At 50.9% G+C, this 17,763-nt stretch overlaps 4 protein-coding genes across 4 annotated transcripts; 1 reads left to right on the top strand and 3 right to left on the bottom strand.

The window, feature by feature from the left end:
- Window positions 1–4,169: 4,169 nt before the first annotated feature.
- CTRU02_204253 (gag protein) lies at window positions 4,170–5,057 on the bottom strand (the record flags this gene model as incomplete). The annotated part of the gene is made up of 1 exon (XM_036728344.1): window positions 4,170–5,057. The coding sequence occupies one exon, from the start codon at window positions 5,055–5,057 to the stop codon at window positions 4,170–4,172; it is 888 nt and encodes a 295-aa protein (XP_036580053.1).
- A 2,165-nt stretch (window positions 5,058–7,222) lies between these two features.
- CTRU02_204254 (uncharacterized protein) lies at window positions 7,223–7,771 on the bottom strand (the record flags this gene model as incomplete). Its single annotated transcript, XM_036728345.1, has 2 exons — window positions 7,223–7,433; window positions 7,524–7,771. The coding sequence occupies 2 exons, from the start codon at window positions 7,769–7,771 to the stop codon at window positions 7,223–7,225; spliced, it is 459 nt and encodes a 152-aa protein (XP_036580054.1).
- A 2,631-nt stretch (window positions 7,772–10,402) lies between these two features.
- CTRU02_204255 (dynamin family protein) lies at window positions 10,403–12,747 on the bottom strand (the record flags this gene model as incomplete). Its single annotated transcript, XM_036728346.1, has 2 exons — window positions 10,403–11,024; window positions 11,090–12,747. 2 exons carry the CDS (start codon window positions 12,745–12,747, stop codon window positions 10,403–10,405), a joined length of 2,280 nt encoding a protein of 759 aa, XP_036580055.1.
- A 2,223-nt stretch (window positions 12,748–14,970) lies between these two features.
- Window positions 14,971–17,619, top strand: CTRU02_204256 (OPT family small oligopeptide transporter; the record flags this gene model as incomplete). Its single annotated transcript, XM_036728347.1, has 4 exons — window positions 14,971–15,329; window positions 15,397–16,881; window positions 16,933–17,401; window positions 17,551–17,619. 4 exons carry the CDS (start codon window positions 14,971–14,973, stop codon window positions 17,617–17,619), a joined length of 2,382 nt encoding a protein of 793 aa, XP_036580056.1.
- Window positions 17,620–17,763: the final 144 nt, after the last annotated feature.

The following is a 17,763-nucleotide window of genomic DNA, read 5'->3' on the forward strand; positions in this document are numbered from 1 at the left end:
TTAGTGCATTGTACTATTCTCTTTCCAACAATGATCCTTCTGGCTCAACCATGCTATTGCCACTTTTCTCTATTTGCCCCAGTCTCTCAACAAAGAATCCCGGGACAAACTGTCCGCGGTCTTTGCAAAAAACTTACCCCTAGACCTAGGATTGTTCAATATCTGAGGCCACAACCATGCTATGTGTTACCGCACGTGGTGCTATTCGTACTTGTTCAACAACCTCGCACGCAGTTGTACTTCATAAGTTACTTCTAGTCTGATTTAGTGGCACCACAATATAGACAATCGCGAAGCCCTAAAGCCATATACTAGAAATCATTGAGGCATTTAAACCTTCACTAACTTATCGCGATCTGTATTCGGAACTTTGCTGTTTAGGACTCAGCAATTGGCTTTAACGTTTGGACTGTAACTAAACTCAAGTTATACTGAGATCATTGCAATCAAAAAAGACAGTAATCAAGCAGCCTTAGTATTATGACCATGCCCCTCAGAGAGAAATTGCAGCCATTGCCGATATTATGATGGGCAAGGCTATTGTAGGTTTCACAGGGGGTGAAACGGAATTCCGTTCGTTAATAACAAATAACAGTAAATTGGTTCTAATCGATGGTTCATGATAGTTGAAAGTGGTGTTGTTGACCAGAAGGTGGGGATATTCCCCCTTGGCCCGTCACGTGGGTCTGGGAGGCTTGGGCCTCTCAGCGTGGCGGGCGTGTGGCTGAAAGTGCCACACGACTCCGTATTCCAACTATCGCAACAGCTATTATCTTCGGCGCTCGAGCTTCCTTCCACCACTCCGGAAACTAGCTCCTAGCCCAATCACCTCCTATTGATGGACGTGTTGGAACCTCGAAAATCACTTATCGCATTTCGTTTCACCTTTTTTGAGGTTTTTCTGGTTGCTGTACTGTGCCGATTATATCCCATTGTCGTTGTCGAATTGAGGGTTCAGAACGATGTATATTCCGTTATGTGTGTAACTGTCTAAGGGCCCTTCAGGGGCGCGTAGGGAAGGGGGTATGCCACCCCCTGACCCGGGGCTCGGCGCTCGGAAATAGTGTTCTGCCGAGCGTTGCCGAAGCCTCGCGTAGCGCGCTCAATCTGACACACCCCCTCAGGGGAGCGCCGAATCGGGGCTTCCCTGCCCTCGAGTCGCCCTCTCCCCCTCGTATTTAGATTACACTGCGTTCAGAGCTCTTCTTTCGCTCATCCCTCGGCTGGTAGGCTTTCTACTGCGCTGTCTCCTCTCCTTCTGCTAAGAGGACGTTTTATACGTACAACTCGCGTACCACAGCAAGTCACGAGCTTCCCGTGGCACTCGGAGCGCGCTTCTCGTGGTCTTCGACCGCCCAGACGTCTTCCTGCGCGGCTCTCTTGGCCCACGCTTCTTCGTCTTCTTCTAATTCGCGTCTCCGATTCCGCTTCAGGAGCTCTGCCTGTTCGCTCATACGGACCTGCTTCCGGAACTCGCGGAACTGTGGGAGCGCGAGACTCTTCGTCAGACCGTCTGCCATAAGCTCTGACGACGGTGTGTATGCCACGGATACGCGCTTCGCTGCGACCTCTTGTCGTAGCCAGTGGTTGTGAATATCCACGTGCCGTAAGCGCGTCTGAAGGGTCACTAGATCCGTTGTCACCAGTCGAACGGTCTGTAAGTTGTCGCATTGGATCTGAATCGTGGGTACGCTGCGCTTTTCTGCGGGAAACGTCGCTTCCGGCGCTTCTTCTGTTAGAAGGTGTACGTTTAGCGCGGAGATCAGGCGGCTTGCAAATAGCGCTTCCTTTGCTGCTTGCGAGAGGGATAGCAGCTCAGCTTCCGTCGTAGATGTGGTGACCGTGGCCTGTTTGTTAGCGCGCCACGCAACAAGCCCGCCGAATAGCTTCATAGCGAGCGCCTGAGAGCTCTTCCGATCCAGGGAGTTGTCTGCGAAGCTGGCATCTGACGCCACGATAAGCGTGTCTTCCTCGCTGCCGGGTTCGCAGCCGTATTCGAGGCAGAGGTAGCGGGTGGAATAGAGGTAGGCGAGCGCTCTGTCCGCTGCGCGTTGGTGTTTCGGCCCGGGATTCTGGTTGAAGCGCGCGAGACGGCTTGCCGCGAACGCGACGTCGGGTCTCGTCATTATTGCGGCGTATAGGAGAGTCCCGACCTTCTTCTGGTACTGGTTGACTTCCCACGCGCTGGCCTCTCCTTCGTAGGGTAGAAGCTCCTCCAGGACCATAGGAGTGTACGAGCGCGCTTCAGAACCGTCTTCTAACGCGTTAGCTGTAGGTGGAAGCAGCCGCCTCACCTTCTCGGCGTAAACTGCCTGCGAGAGCCATAATCGGCGTGTGGCTCGGTCTCGTATGACCTCGATTCCTAAAAACCACTGGAGGTCTCCGCCTCCTTCGAAGTGGTAGCGCTTCTGTAGCTCAGAGACCTCCCGCAGCGCTGCCTCCTTGCGCGCGCGGGGAAACGCCAGTACGCAGTCGTCCACGTAGAAGAAGAACATGACTTCGCCTTTTTGCCAGCAGCAATTCTCGCCTGCCACGCGTTCGAATCCACGTTCTACGAGTCCCTTTTCTAAGTAGCGTTGCCACAGGAGAGGGGAACGTCGTAGGCCGTATAGCGCCTTTCTCAATCGCAGGATTCTTCCTGGAACGCGGTAGCCCGGCGGAAGCTCCATATAGACAGTCTCGTCTAGATCCGCGTGGACGAAGGCGTTTACCGCATCGTATTGTAGTAATTCTAGGTCAAAGCGCGCGGCAACGGCCATCAGAACTCGGAACGACATACCTGCGAGCGTCGCGGCGTACGTCTCCCGCGCGTCTCTTGCTTGCTGGTCTCCTCGAATAACCAGGCGTGCCTTGAATTTGGCTAATCGCCCGTGCTTATCAAGCTTGTAAGTGTATACCCAGTGGCATCCGAGGACCTGGTAGCCGCGCGAGGCGCTTCTTGCGACCTCTTCCCACGAGCGGGACTCCTTGTGCCCGTCTAGGTGGCTTCTTTCAGCGCGCAGGAACTCCTCCCGGAAAGGGTGACGTTGTAACTGATCGTGAGACGTTGGCAAAGGGGCCAGATCCCTCCAGTAGGCGCCTTTCTTTCGGCCTTGCGCTTCCACGCGGGAGCGGAGCTCGGTCGGCGCCAACGCAGTCACCACATCCCGGTTACCGCGCGCTCTGAGATCCTTCGTCTCTTCTGCGAGCGTCTGGCTCCGGTCTCTGTGGGAGCTGGGCTCACTTGTCTCAAACGCTTCTACCACGGAGCAACCTTCCTGGGATTCACTTGCCTCTTGCTGACCTGTAACTTGGTCTTCCAAAGGGCCTTCATCCGCGCCGTCATTCCCGGATTTCACGGTGAAGGTTGCCTCGGAAACCCTCTCAGGGGCGCGCGGCTGGCCAGGCACAACGCGATCCCTTCGTGGGCCGTCTTGACGTCTAGGGTTTTGTTTATGAAGCGTCGTTCCAGCTAGAAAAGCGGCTTTGTACGACGTCCGTGGTGTGACCTTCTTATAGATGGGCTTCGTAGCGGGGATATCCCGCGTATGCTCTTCTCCCCACCCCCTCACGTCGAGCTCGGTGAGCACCGCGAGAAAGGATGTGGGAGGCGACGCCTCCGGCGTCGGAAAGGGCTTAAACCGCGCTCCCGTGTATTGCCCTTCCACTTGCTTAGGCGCGTCCGCTTCAGCGTTATGGTGCCCGAGCGCTTCTGCTGCTTCCAGGGCAGGCTCACCGGGATCGGCGTGCTCTGAGACTTCTTCTGCTTCTTCGTCAGCGCTTTGTATATAGTTTTCTGAGCCCGTGGTCTGTCTGATCAGCTCCTCTATGCGCTGCTGAATCGCCTGCAGGTCGAGGTGGTTGATTTCTTCCACTAGGGACCTGACGTTGCCGTCGAAGTGGCATTTCTCGTTAAACACCATATCGCGCGTGGTAAATACTTCACTACGCAGGGGATTCCATATCCGGAACGAGTTGCTTGATGTGTAGCCGACTAGGTAGCCTATCCAGGCACGCGGAGCGAGTTTCTGGCGCCTGTTGCGCTTTCCTGACAGTGTGGTGAACCACGAGGGGTCGTTGAATACATGGATCGTTGATCCAGAGTCCAGGATCGCCGATCTGAAGAGCTCGTATGTCTCCGGAGCGGTGTGGAAGGCACTCGGGACGGTCCCCTTGCTTCGGCCATATAGTCAGTGTTCTTCTTTCGCTGGTTCTCTCACCTTCCTGACACGGTTTGCGAGCGTTTCGTCTTTTCTCATCCGCTCGTCGAGGTTCGCGAGAAGCTCTCTACTCGGCTCGTACCACTCAGGGCGCTCCCGTTCGTTGACGAGCCAGCACTTCGAGAGCGGGTGAGGTTTCAGGCACGCAGGGCACAGCCGGTTGCCCTCGCTCTCCCCATCGCTTCTCTTCCGCGACCGGTCTCTGCGAGCTCCTCCTCTGGAGCGCGTGTTTCCTCGAGATCCCCGGCTGCTTCTCATTGGTACCGTTAGGCGCGCGGGGGAAGTTCGTTCCCCTTCCTCTTCGTTTCTTGAAGTGGCTTCTGTGGTAGGACCAAACGCTCCGCGTCCGGCCTGCTTCTTCGGGTTGTGTTGAGAGGTTGTTTGTAGGAACCGCCGCGCGTCTGACAGGACTTCTCCAACGCTCAGTTTCTCGCTTTCGACGCGTTCGTCCTTGACGGTCTGGTATGAGAAGATCCATGTATCGGCGTAGCTGTGGCTCACGGCGTAGGTGAATTCCGGGAACCATATACTGGGGAGCTCGGTACCCGGGACGCCCGCCGCTGCTGCTTCGTGGATTGATTCTTCCCACTTCGTAAGCCACTCTTCCAGCTCTTTCTTCGTTGCGAGTCGCTTCCGCTCCGGTATCTGGAGCGCTCTCTTATATGCTTCGCTCGCGGCGGTGCGTCTCTCACGAGTGGTTATCCCTACGCGTTCCTTCAACGCGTAGACCCAGCGGTCCAGTGCGCGGTCCGCGGTACAGCAGCTCTTGAGGAGAGAGGTGCTGACTGTATCTCGGACCCAGTCTTCGAGCACGCGAATCCCTTTCAGGAACGCTTCATGGGTCTTGGAGCGCTCCATATATTCAGACCGACGTTCCTTATACAGGGCGAGATTGGCTGCCGAGAGCTCCTCCAGCGCTTGTGCGCGCGTTTCGTAGTCGGCGTCTTCGTTTAGCACTTCGGCTTTGCCGGTCTTGGGGTGATCGTATATTTCGGGGCGCTTCGGCCGCTCCATCCGCCGCTCGAGACGCGTTTGTCCCGTGTTTAAGGCGCCTGGGCGCTGGGGATCGATATATCGCCAGAGGTCGTAGGACTTGGCCTTCGACTGCAGCTGGTCGATCCATAGGATCCAGTCGGCAGGGGTATTCAGGGTGATTTTCGCGCTTGAGGAGGACATTTCGACGATAGGGGTTCAATTGGGCGCGTAGAAAGGGCTTTCGTATGCGTAGAATAGATGGCTGGCGGCGTTTAACGTAAACGCAGCACGTATCAGACTGTTAATTGTCGAATTGAGGGTTCAGAACGATGTATATTCCGTTATGTGTGTAACTGTCTAAGGGCCCTTCAGGGGCGCGTAGGGAAGGGGGTATGCCACCCCCTGACCCGGGGCTCGGCGCTCGGAAATAGTGTTCTGCCGAGCGTTGCCGAAGCCTCGCGTAGCGCGCTCAATCTGACAGTCGTGTCCACAGTCGAACTGGACACAGGACAAGTGCCAGATCCTGCTCGCATGTAATCAAATTCCGCTGTGCCTAGATGGTGGTTAACAACAATCTGAGTAGAGTTGATCTCCACAAGTATATTACGAATTATTGGCACATCTCAACCTATACTGCAGATGTATCGACAGGAGCCAAACTTCAATTGGTCCTGGCGCAGTTCAACCAGGGGACTGTTGCGGCTAACCCCTGGTTTCATGGTTGGCAATGGCAAACAGCGACAATACATGCATAAAGTTAGGGTTGCAGGTGCATCACCTTTCTGAAAGGCAAATAACCGCCTTTCCATGGGTCTATTGTTCTAGTTTCGAGGGTTACTGCCCTCTTTCGAGTCCAGAACGCGCATGATCAAGACTGAAGATTACTCTCGATACTGTAGTGAGACCGGAGGCAATGTTTTGTGCGCGTGTGAAGAGTTCGAATGCATCAACTATGCTGCCAGGAATACTCGTGATTTATACACCAGCAGCTACCCTAATGTGAGGTGATGACCTGACAACCTACCTCGTCTTTAGCTTCCGAGGCTGACTCTACGATGACACGGAGAAGTTTCATATACGATCCTTCTGATTTACATGTTGCCTGCCATAGAATCTGATCTCTCACAAATATGCCAATCAACAACATGAATCACTTTCTGCTCAATATCCAACCCCCATTAACATGAAAGATTCACATTTACATTTAACGTAAGCATTCACACATATTATACTACCTTATCTAGTAGCTCCGAAAGATAACGCCTATATCTGTAATAGGCTGGGCCCGTGCAAGCTTTGCTGGATATTTCGGCCAGAAAAAAACAATCGCCTCTGATTAGACCACCACGGAACTGTCTCTGAGCAGAACAATACGGAAAGCTTGAATCAGGCCTGTAGTCACTATTAACCCCTGATCTGGCCCAACACGGAACAAATGCGGAGTTCCCATATGACGGTTTTCCTAGAGCATGATATGGCGACGTTTGAGAACTCACCCCTAAATGTTAAGGTAGCAGCGGAAAACTACACCTCTCTATACCTAGACACCTGGAACTACGTCATGCTACATCATTTCATAGAGTGAAATTCAAGGCTCATTAGTAAGTGGAATAGTAGAAAAAAAAAACGATACTATGTATCTGGTACCACAGTATTAATCTATTGATCAACTAGGTGTTTCCTAAGTCCACTGGATAGGAAATAATTCCTATGTTTATCTGAGGGAAACTTAGTCAACCTAAACCCATCTATCAAACAAAGCTTCACTGATTAGTGTAGGCATGCATGCTTTGTCCGGGTGTTGAATATTGTTAATTATTCTAAAGAATGTTGTATATTGCATTACTAAAGAATGTGGTATATTGCATTACTAAAGAATGTGTTGTATGTCTTTAATCCTATCGATGCGTAAGAGGACATTCATGAATATCGTATCGTTACTGCGTTTAGGCGGCTATATTTTCCTTTCCGTAGACCAGGTTTTCCAACTTAGCCGTTGTTTTGTATCTCACAGTCATCAGCTAAGAGAGATGACCAACATAACCCGATTAACAGCTGGAGACGTAGTTGATGGTAGTCAAGCAGCCATCGCCCCAGTGCTTGGAGCCGCAGACCCGGCAGTTGTTGTTGCGAATGTCCTGGTAGTCCCACCACATCTGGTTGCCCGTGCGAGCGCAGCCAGACTTGCCCTGGATGAAGATACCGCATCCGTAGCCGCCGAAGACGTTGGAGCAAGCTCCGGTGCGGGATCTGCCACTGCTACACGGTGGGGGAAAGACATACAATTAGCTTTCAGGAACCTTCCAACCAAATAATGGTCTTCAAGAGAGGAGTAGTAGGGCGACTTACCCGGGGGCACCGTAGTTCACGTCATCGTTACGGATGAGCTTGTTGTTCACAGCGTCATCGCAGGCGGCAACCTTTAAGGAAGAGCACATGGAGCTACCCTTGCAGTCGTAAGAGTCACGCTTGTCAAGGATGCCTCTTGGTACGGGGGAGATGTTGTGAGAGTAGTCGGGCACAAAGTCGTGCTCAGGGATGGCGACGGCGGTGCACGTGGCGGCCAGAGCCGAGAGGAAGAAAAGGTTGAAGCGCATGTTGGATTGATTCACAGAAGCTTGTGTCTGAAGAATTGGATTGAGCGAAGAGTGACAAAGGACAATAGCATTATGTAGAGGTCGCGGCGAGTCTTTATACTTTTCAATACAAGAATCCCACCCTTCTGTCAAATCGGGCTGTGGGGCAAAGAGTAAACCCTTATCGAAGTCTACTGTAGCAAGCTACGAAATCTGTGAGCATTGAGGCACAGCAACACATTGCCACTGGTACACGATACTTGCAGATGCCCGATATTCATGCCAGATTCATGTCATAAGCGCATGTACTTTGTGACTTACGATGCTGCACGGCTGCATGCCACTTGAGAAACACCGTCGAGATCCCTCACGCTAAGCTGTAAATATCGATACTAACGATGCCCTGATGATTGACCAAGTGATCTCAACCTCGTAAGGTGTAGAGGCTGGATGTTCTACGTAACCACACCTATCCTTGTGTGGGGACATGAAGCCTCGTGAGTATAATAACAAAGTCGGCCCCCGCATGAGACCGAGCGATCTAATCGGAGACGGGCCGTTCCCGTAAGGTATAGCTTCCACTAAGGTGCGTCGCTAAAACTCCCACCTGGGTGCATTACTAGTGTTTGTTCTATACCTCGACTTGGTTTGGCCGAGTTGAGACTTCCCGCCAATTGCGGGGACCTAGACTGTTGCCTAATCCAAGGGTTCCTCAGAATCTCCTCTTGTCATGAGCTCGGTTGCTTGGTCGTTAAGCCGAAAAAAGCTAGGAAACTAAGAGTTAACTAGGTGAGGTAACCTGTTCGCATTGAGTAACTGGTTTATAGGGGTAGGGCTTTGCCACATCGCCAAAGCTTGGAGTAATAATGCCTAACGCCTTAGCCGTTTCTGTGGGGACAAAAGAGGCACGGTAAAGCTTGCCTACAATATCGGTGAAAAATTACTCAAGTCTGGTTTTGAAAGTGCGTTAACAAGGGTGGTCTCCCTGAACTAGAGCTAAGCGGCATTTTTGACAGGAGGAATGCGTTTATCTACGTATCGATGGAGATCTCCACTGCTACACGAAGGTATCCATCGGATCCGCCACAGCACCTGAACGAGGAATAGCTGCGAGGAATCCTTTCGCCAAGCCGGGAGCTATCTGACAAAGGTCAATTGCATACATAGTAGAGCCCAACAGAAACAGCACACATACAGACGTTGCATACAGCTAGAAACGGCAATAATAAAAACAGTTCAGCTTTAGTTGGAGCCTTTGTGAGCTGTAGCGGACTGCATGCTCTATTGATCCAGGTGTTAACCTACTGTTGTGCTATACAGATCATCAGTAACACCAGTCAGCCTAAATGTGACACAGATTCGTCAATTATCCTCGAGGTTGCTTAGCTCAAATTACAACCCAAAGAACGGCTAACATGTCGCGCAGGGTGGTTGTGTGCCCCAGGGGCGAATCTGTGGGGAGGAGAGATGCAATCGTACAAGACAACTAGGTCGGGTTTGGCAGGACGACGAGCATAGTAATCCTACCTTCCCCATCGCCGCTAGTCCAGAAGACTAATAAAGGCGAGATTAGCCACAGACCTCATTACCCAGTTATAATACCACGTGCTATGTTAAAGAAATGTTGCCACTTTTTGAAGGAAAACTATGACGCCGACGGCGCTAGGTTTGTATCCATTGAGATTATACTATGAAGATTTGTCTAGCCTCTTTACACCTCTCAACTCGTTCAAACCGGAACTCACCACGAATTCCCCACAATAAAGCTCGCTCGTTCATGCCCACAAGGTCCAGGAAATCTAGAGCAGTGAAAACTCAAGGTGATTTCTCTATTTTCTTCCTCCTCCTCATTGAGCGTGAAAGATAAAGCGAACCGAGTCTATTCGTGGTCAAGGATATTTACGTCACTCAGGACGGCAGCCTCACCTCAGCCTGCCAGCCTTAACTGGGCATTGTCGAGTTGCAGAGAAAGTGAATGAAGTCTCGGCCAGGCATATCTTGGCACGTAGACGTAATAGAACCAGACGACAGCAGTCTCGAAAAGAGTAGCAGCGCCGCTGATTGTCCTTACGCTGTGATCTTGTCGTTGTGGAAGACCACAACGACATAGCCAGAGCAGGCTTCTCGAGGCTGTAGAGGAGGATGATGGCTCGTCATCAATCAGCTTTGCATTCGCTGCGGATCGAATCCCTGACGAGCAGGCAAGAACACTGTTGGATAGGTTCCGAGCCACCTTGGAGGCAATTCTGGAGAATCCGAACTGTAGTCTCAGCTACTTGGTTGAAAAAATGACGGGGCAGACGGCGATGTCTTAGGGGGATGACCATTAGATCAGGAGCATGTTTTGAAAGAAGGGGCTCGAATTGAAGCAGCGAGGAGGCAATCATTCAGGAGTCTTTCATTGATAAGCATTGGCAGATTGAACTACCAAGCAAATGAAAGATTTGAATTTTCTTCAGATTTCTAAATATTTTTTCGGTATGCCTTTCGTGGGGTTTAGATACAGATTGGTCGATCGATCACAATGATGAATTGGTCCCCCATATCTCTTGAAGAAACTACCTAAGTAAGAGGCACACTTCTTTAGCGGTTTGGTGTAAGTTATTGTACGGTTAGACTGCCAATATCTACATTTCCATCACTTTTCACAAGTCAATTCCCATTCACTTCGGGCACAAACTGTGTGCTGATCAACTCCTGAAAGATCCGGCGACCCTCCTCCAATTTCTGAACACGGTTCGTTAGGAAGAGTCTCTGTCTCTTGGTAGCTGGCCGCTCTGCAGTTATGGTATTGACCTCGTTATCTGCCATGCTGATAACGACTAGCGGCGAGAATATCTTGTCGAGCCCCCGGATCATCTGCCGTTCAACCACCTGCGTCGTGACGTTGGCAAGGAAAGTCTTGTACTGCACCTTATAGATAGCTTGCAAACAATCTAGAGCCTCCTCGCCGCTGAACATGTCCATGTCGATGGTTGTGGTAGTGGAGTTGCTCTTCAAGCAGGATGAGATAAGCTTCCTGGCGTCAATCTCTGGGCTGTATTTCTCATAATGGTGGCCACGGCTGCATTTCTCGTGCGACACGTGTGCGATATTTCCTGCGATAAAGGTTTCCAAGCGGTTTTCCAGCCTCTCTTGACGCCGCTGTTCGATGATGTCGGTGTAATAATGGTTGTAGTTGATGGGGAAATCCTTGATGTCGCGGATGAGCTTTGCCAGCTCGTCATATGCTGCCTGCTTCCGCTGTTTCAGCGTATTCTCGACCATGAACGACCTGAAATACACCTAGAGTCAGTTTCAAAGAGTGCAGATAGTCTCTTTTACGGGAAAATTGCTCACCAAATGCGACCTTGTATTTCTTTCGGAACCTTCTGTTCAAGCAGATTGGTAAGGAATTTCATGCACAGCTGGCTGACTTGCTCGATATGATTGCTAGCCAGATTCTCCCAGGGCTGAGACTGCTCCCAGAACAGCTCCCCGATAAGATGGGGATTGAAGTTTCCAATTAGCTCTGTGCCCCTCGAAAGGAGAAGCATCTTCTGAACCCACGCCAGTGATTCCTTCTGGGAGAGTGACTTCGGCAAAGTTGTGGGATCTCCCTCCCGGCGCTGTTCACTGGGCTGTTCTTCATCAGTCTCAGATGAGAAGATGTACTTGTGTCCCCTTTTTCGGACCTGTTCGGCAAACTTGCTGTTACTGTACTGTATAGCAGCTCGCAATCGGGCGATGGTGCTCTTGTTCTTCAACGAGAACATCTCCTCCGCGCCCAGCTTGAAGTACTCGTGCTCGTAATTCCCGTTGAGACCCGCCTTGCAGATTTCCTGGCATTCCATGCTGAGTTTTGTCAGGTATACACGGCATGCCGCAGTAGTCAAACGGACATCGCCCAACAAATTCAGCTCATCCCTGTCCGTCTGCAGAGCCCGCTCAAGGTCCTCCCGGAGCTGCGGCAGCTGGGCCTTGACATGTTCAAATAAGAGGAAACTCAACCTCGCCCGCAGCGCTTCGATACCAACCATATCTTTCGGCAGAACGCTGAAGTTTGAAGTGCGGAAGAACTCCGCCTCAGCTGCGTTGCGTTCCTCGAATGAGAAACCGTTCTCGTCAAACCGGCGATTCCTGATGACGTGCCATCCGAGCTTGAAAAAGACGTCTTTATTGCACGCGAGCTCGAGAAACTTGGACTCGGACCCGGATCCACTTGGCAATTGGTCGGGCTTCGTGATAACCCCGAGGGTACGCTCGCCTTGAGGGTCGAACTTACGAACACGCTGAAGGATAGGCTGGTTGGCTGCGTCGTTGGTCGCCGAGACAACGGCTAAACAGATAGTACGGGGCCTCTTGATATACCGGTCTGTGATCTCCGTGACCATGGCCACGTCCGCCTCCGAGACGCCTTTCGTCGCGGACTGGATAAGGCCTGGGATATCTATTAGGGTTAGCTGAGGGCGGTCGGGCCCGTTGATCTCGATGCTCAGCGTGTCTTTGGAGAAAGCGCTTCCCGGCGCCTGTTCTGACTGTGAGTCGCTACTGTCGCCATTATTGATGCCCATGACTTTCGTCGCAGCGTCCATGATGAAGGCTAGGTCCTTGAGATCAGTGATGGATTCCGAAAATTCCTTGATTCGTTTTTGATCCTCCTGGCTTCGATCATTGTCTGGGATTACTCTGACTGTAAGGCTTTCGGTAAGCTCTCGACGGAGACTGATCTCCGTGGCAAATCGCGTGCAGAGGTTGTCGTTTCTTGGGAAGGGTATTTCAGTGAGTGCTTCTAGCACGGAGCTTTTGCCGGCTGATTGGTCCCCACATACGACAATGTCAGGGAGAGAGAGAATGCCGTCAAGGCCACATTTCCGCAGTTGGGTGATGGTGTCGAGAATTCTTCGCTGGTCTTCGGTTTGCAGGTCCTCAAGAGTTGAGCCAAGTGGTACAGGAGCCAGTTCATGGTCATGAGGGTGACCCTCGGGCTGAGGCCCCTCTACATCAACGTTTTTCATCTGTGTCGAATGGTACGGGTGCAGTCTGTGTAAATTGGGTAGCATAAGCAGATATGTTTGGTGTGATGATGGTGTATTTTAAGGCCCATCAGGTGGAAGAGCCTTGTGGTTAAATAGTAGAAAGTTGGTAGGAACCCACAGGCTTCCAAGACAGCATAGAAGGATAGTAGCTTTTTCATCTGTTTGGATTAACGGTGAAGCCTTCCCTTATTGATGCGGTGTGGTATCTGGGGGCCAATGTTGTCTTTAGAGATGTGCAGCCTCTGACAGTATGGTCAAGACTCTTGTCTCAACTGGTCTCGCTCATTGAGTTGCCCAGGCTCTAGGAATGAATTATTTTTGGCTAGCCTGGACGGCCTCCTGCAGCATGCAACCGATCAGCAACCTTTTATGCAGGCATGGCTAACCCTGCGCTTGTTCCAACTTTGATGAGTAGAATCTTCCAGCCGTTTGCTGCTTTGACTTTCTACGACTTTCCCCGGATGCACCATATAGCGAGCTACTGTCTGTATTGTCGTCAACAAAGCGGCTGCTACATTGAACCTCCAGTCTCAAAGCCTTATTTCTCAGTGGTTTGGACTTCCAGAAGTCAATCAGTGTTTACTCAAACTGAAAGAAAATCCAACTTTTTCAGAACTTCTACGAAAAGCATTATGAGCTCTTACGTGGAAAGATAACTGATCTGTAGCTATTAGGGACTTAAGTGATTAACCCGTACATTTAATACCAATGGTTCATTAGATGAGCTTTTATATTTTTTCTAGTGGTTTTTTTTTTTTTTTTTTTCTGGCTCCGATCAGGCCAAACGCTCAACAACATCGGATCGCTCCGTGGCCGTGTGTCGGTTTGGTTATGGATGAGACGCAACGGCGGGATTCAACGTATCAATGCCTCGTCTGAAGAGTTTTCCCAAGCTTTGGGATTTTCTTCGCTATTCGAAACTTGCAACTAAAATACGTTATGTAGATTGATGAACGGGGAACGTCTTATGATATTCAGGCGCCTACGTGGACACTTTGGAATCCCAACATCCTACCTGGACATCTGGAATAGCCAGGTTGCAGCCATTCTGCTCCCTTCAAGTGCATCATCATAGGAAAAGAAAACGTCCAAAGTTTGTAGCACTGGGCTTAAATGTGTTTAGCGATGAACGTCGGATGGCTATCTTAGGTAACATTAAATACGAAGAATAGGGTAACACAATGCGTTTTTAATACTTTCAATTTTGTCTGGGTGATTTGCGGCGAGTAGCTACAAATACCTACAGCCAAACTCAATAACCTACCCACCTATCCAAATGCACGAACCAAGGTTCATTTAGTCAGAAATCTAACATACACTAGGTAGGACTTGGCGACTGCCATCCACTCATCAAGATTAAGGACATTCGGCAGAAAGAATTACAATTGTTTAGTCCTTTAGACGGCTTTAGAGGGTTAATTGTTTTGGGGCAAAGCCCGGGCCCATCTCCGAGCATCCATGTTGATCGGAAGCCATCCCGCGGAGGCTTACCCGACTTATCAATGCTTTTCGTATCTTCCTTCATCGAGTTTAATCCATCCCCAGGCTCCCAAGTGAGGGGTTCGTCCTCAATGATACCTTATCTCTCATGTGGGGTAAGGAGGATCGTTGGAGACAACATGTCACGCGGTTGTAACGTGCCGGTATTGTCATGGGATCCCAACGACGGATTAGAGTTCAACGGTCATTGGACAAGCATTCGCCATGCCGGGACAAGACCTGTCATGACGATAAGCGGGAAACGCCTCTTTCCCCCCTCTTTCCGGGGGATAAACAACCCTTTTCCCTGAGACGCGGTTCGTATACCTTGCAATCAACCAAGCGCGATGCCTCTTTTGGTACAGCATGAGTGGAGAAGATGGGCCTGGATATCCGTCCCCCGGATGAACTGGGATCCATGGCACGTTACGGTGGAATGCTCGTGCGAGCACCATGATTGATTGCCTTGGACAAAGTCCTCGGCTTCCTCCCCAGATAGTTCGATTGATTTGAGTTCATTGAACCAACATACATTATAAGAACTCCATCATTCCTGTCACGTTTCCTTCCCCGGGCCCGTCTTCTCTCTGCAGAGCGACGATCTCGTTTGTCTCTTGTGATTTCCAAGGGCTCGAGCTGTTCGGCTCAGGTCACCTCTAATTGTGAACTCCCGAGTCCTTAAAGCGTCAATTAGCCCAGACGAAACTTCTATAGCTACCCAATATGACCAACCCAAGCCAGACACAGCCATCTGGTGCGATTTCGATGGATGAGAAGCACCACCACGGTGTTGACGTTTCTCAAGCGGCTGATGACCTAAGAGGCTTCCAGCGCGACCACCAATGGGATCCAAATCTGTCTCAAGAAAAGGCCGACATGGTCAAGAAGGCTCTCCAAGATGACCACTCGGAGGAAATCATCACTGCAGACGCCATTCTCACCGAAGACTCCCCATACGAAGAGGTCCGAGCCGCCGTACGTAATACCGATGGTGAAGAGGTTGCGAATACCGTTCGCGCGTGGATCTTGGGGATGATATTTGTCACGATCGGCAGTGGGCTGAACATGTTTCTGAGTATGAGGTATGAACATGCCGAAGAAAAACGCAGTCGTGGGGGACGACTCACTGACTTGAATTTGCGAAAACAGGAGCCCGGCAATCAACTTCCCGTCAATCATTGTTCAGTTGCTCGTTTACCCTATCGGTTGCCTATGGGCCAAAGTCATGCCCACAAAGGTGTTCAACACATTCGGAGTCCAATGGACTTTTAACACGGGACCTTTTACGATAAAAGAACACGTCGTCGTCACACTAATGTCTAACGTGTCCATCGGCTACGCTTACAGCACAGATGCCCTCCTAGCATTACAGGGCAAGCCGTTTTACGACATTAATCTCGGCTGGGGTTTCCAATTGCTATTCACTCTCAGCTCCCAATTGATCGGGATCGGTCTCGCTGGGCTCTGCCGTAGATTCCTCGTCTGGCCGTCGGCTATGATATGGCCAAACCAATTTGCAAATACTTCTCTGTTCTACGCGCTCCACGACAAGAGCAAGAGTGACGGCTCGCATAGTAATGGATGGGTCATCAGCCGCTACCGGTATTTCTTTTATGTCCTGGGGATCATGTTCTGCTATTACTGGATTCCGGGTGTCATCTGGCAAGGCTTGTCGGTGTTTGCATTCATTACGTGGATCAAGCCAAACAATGTCGTCGTGAACCAGCTGTTTGGCGGCTTCACAGGGCTTTCGCTGATTCCGATTACTTTTGACTGGACTTATATCTCTGCGTACCTCGGAGACCCTCTTCTCTCACCTACGCATACACATATCAACGTCCTCATCGGTCTCTTCACCTTTGTCATCATTCCGACTATCGGTATTGCGTACACGGGGGCCCTTTTCTCAGAGTATCTGCCTATAAACACCTCGCAGACGTACGACAACACCCAGGGCTCGTACAATGTCAGCAAAATTCTCGGCCCAGGCTACACATTCGACGTCGAAAAGTACAAGCAGTACTCGCCACTGTTTCTGCCACCCACCTTTGCTCTCAACTACGGTCTGTCTTTCGCTGCTCTTACCGCTGCAATTGTTCACTGTACACTGTTCCATGGAAAGGAGATTTGGTATAGACTCAAGGCAGCGCGCAACCAGGAGGCTGATATCCACATGAAGTTGATGAAGAAATACCGAGACGCACCAGAGTGGTGGTATGCCGTCCTCCTCGTCATCGCCATTGGTCTTGGCCTCGCTACTGCGGAGGGCTATGAATCTCAACTGCCCTGGTGGGCATTCTTCGTCGCGAACATTCTGGCCATGGTCTTTGTCGTTCCAACCTGCACTATTTTGGCCATTTCTAACTTGGGACTGGCGCTCAATGTGCTTTCTCCCTTCTTAGCTGGGTTCATGATTCCGGGAAAACCCATTGGCGTTATGATTTTCAAGGTTTACAGCACAATCACTCTAGGTCAGGCGCAAACGTACTCTGGCGATCTCAAGATGGCCCACTACATGAAGATTCCACCTCGCATTACCTTCTGGTGCCAGGTTGTGGCTACCATTTGGGCTGTCTTTGTACAGATAGCAGTCATGAACTGGACTCTGGGAAATATCGAGGACTGCTGCGCCCTGTGAGTATTAATCCATTCTCAAATACCACTTCCAGCTAACCTAGTCTGTAGTCATCAAGCAGCACATTTCACCTGTCCTAATGGAAGAGCCTTCTTCTCATCGTCCATTGTCTGGGGAGTGATTGGCCCGCGAAGGATGTTCGGCGCGGGCTCCATCTACCAAAACTTTAATTACTTTTGGCTCATCGGCGCCTGTCTCCCTGTCGTATTCTACGTCCTCTCGCGGGTTCTCAACCTCAAGTTTGCCAAGGTCTTCCACGCTCCGGTTATGCTTGGCGCCATGGGCTGGCTGCCGCCGGCTACGCCCCTCAGCTTCTCAAGCTGGGCCATCGTGGGCCTCGTTTTCAACTACGGCATCCGGAAGAGGTTCCACGGCTGGTGGAAAACGTATAATTACATCACGGCCGCCGCACTGGATGCAGGCCTCATCATCAGCACCATCGTCATCTTCTTCGCCATCACGCTACCCAACGTCACGATACCGCAGTGGTGGGGCAATGTCGACGTTTACAACACAAAGGTAAGTAAAAAGCAATGCAATGTTGCAGCCTCACTTTTTTTTTTCTTTCACTTACATGCGCCCTGCACTGCACTGCACTGCACTACGCTGTTGTCAAGTGACCTGAAGATAGACCATCGACTAACTGAATCTCCCCCCCAAAAAAACAGGATGCTACTTATGGCGCCATTCTAAAGACGGTGGGGAAGAATGAGACCTTTGGCCCAGCGAGCTGGTGAAGAATTTCGTGAAATCACCTTGCATGATAGCGCAGATAGCCGCAGTTAGCGCATATGCTGTAGAGAGAAGTATTTTGCTGCCCAAAGTTGGTACCCAAACTACCACCACCACCAATCTTACAGGTGGTGCATGCAGGCACCGAT

Source organism: Colletotrichum truncatum (assembly GCF_014235925.2).
Source record: "Colletotrichum truncatum strain CMES1059 chromosome Unknown Contig_0002, whole genome shotgun sequence".
Classification (NCBI taxonomy): Eukaryota; Fungi; Ascomycota; class Sordariomycetes; order Glomerellales; family Glomerellaceae; genus Colletotrichum; species Colletotrichum truncatum.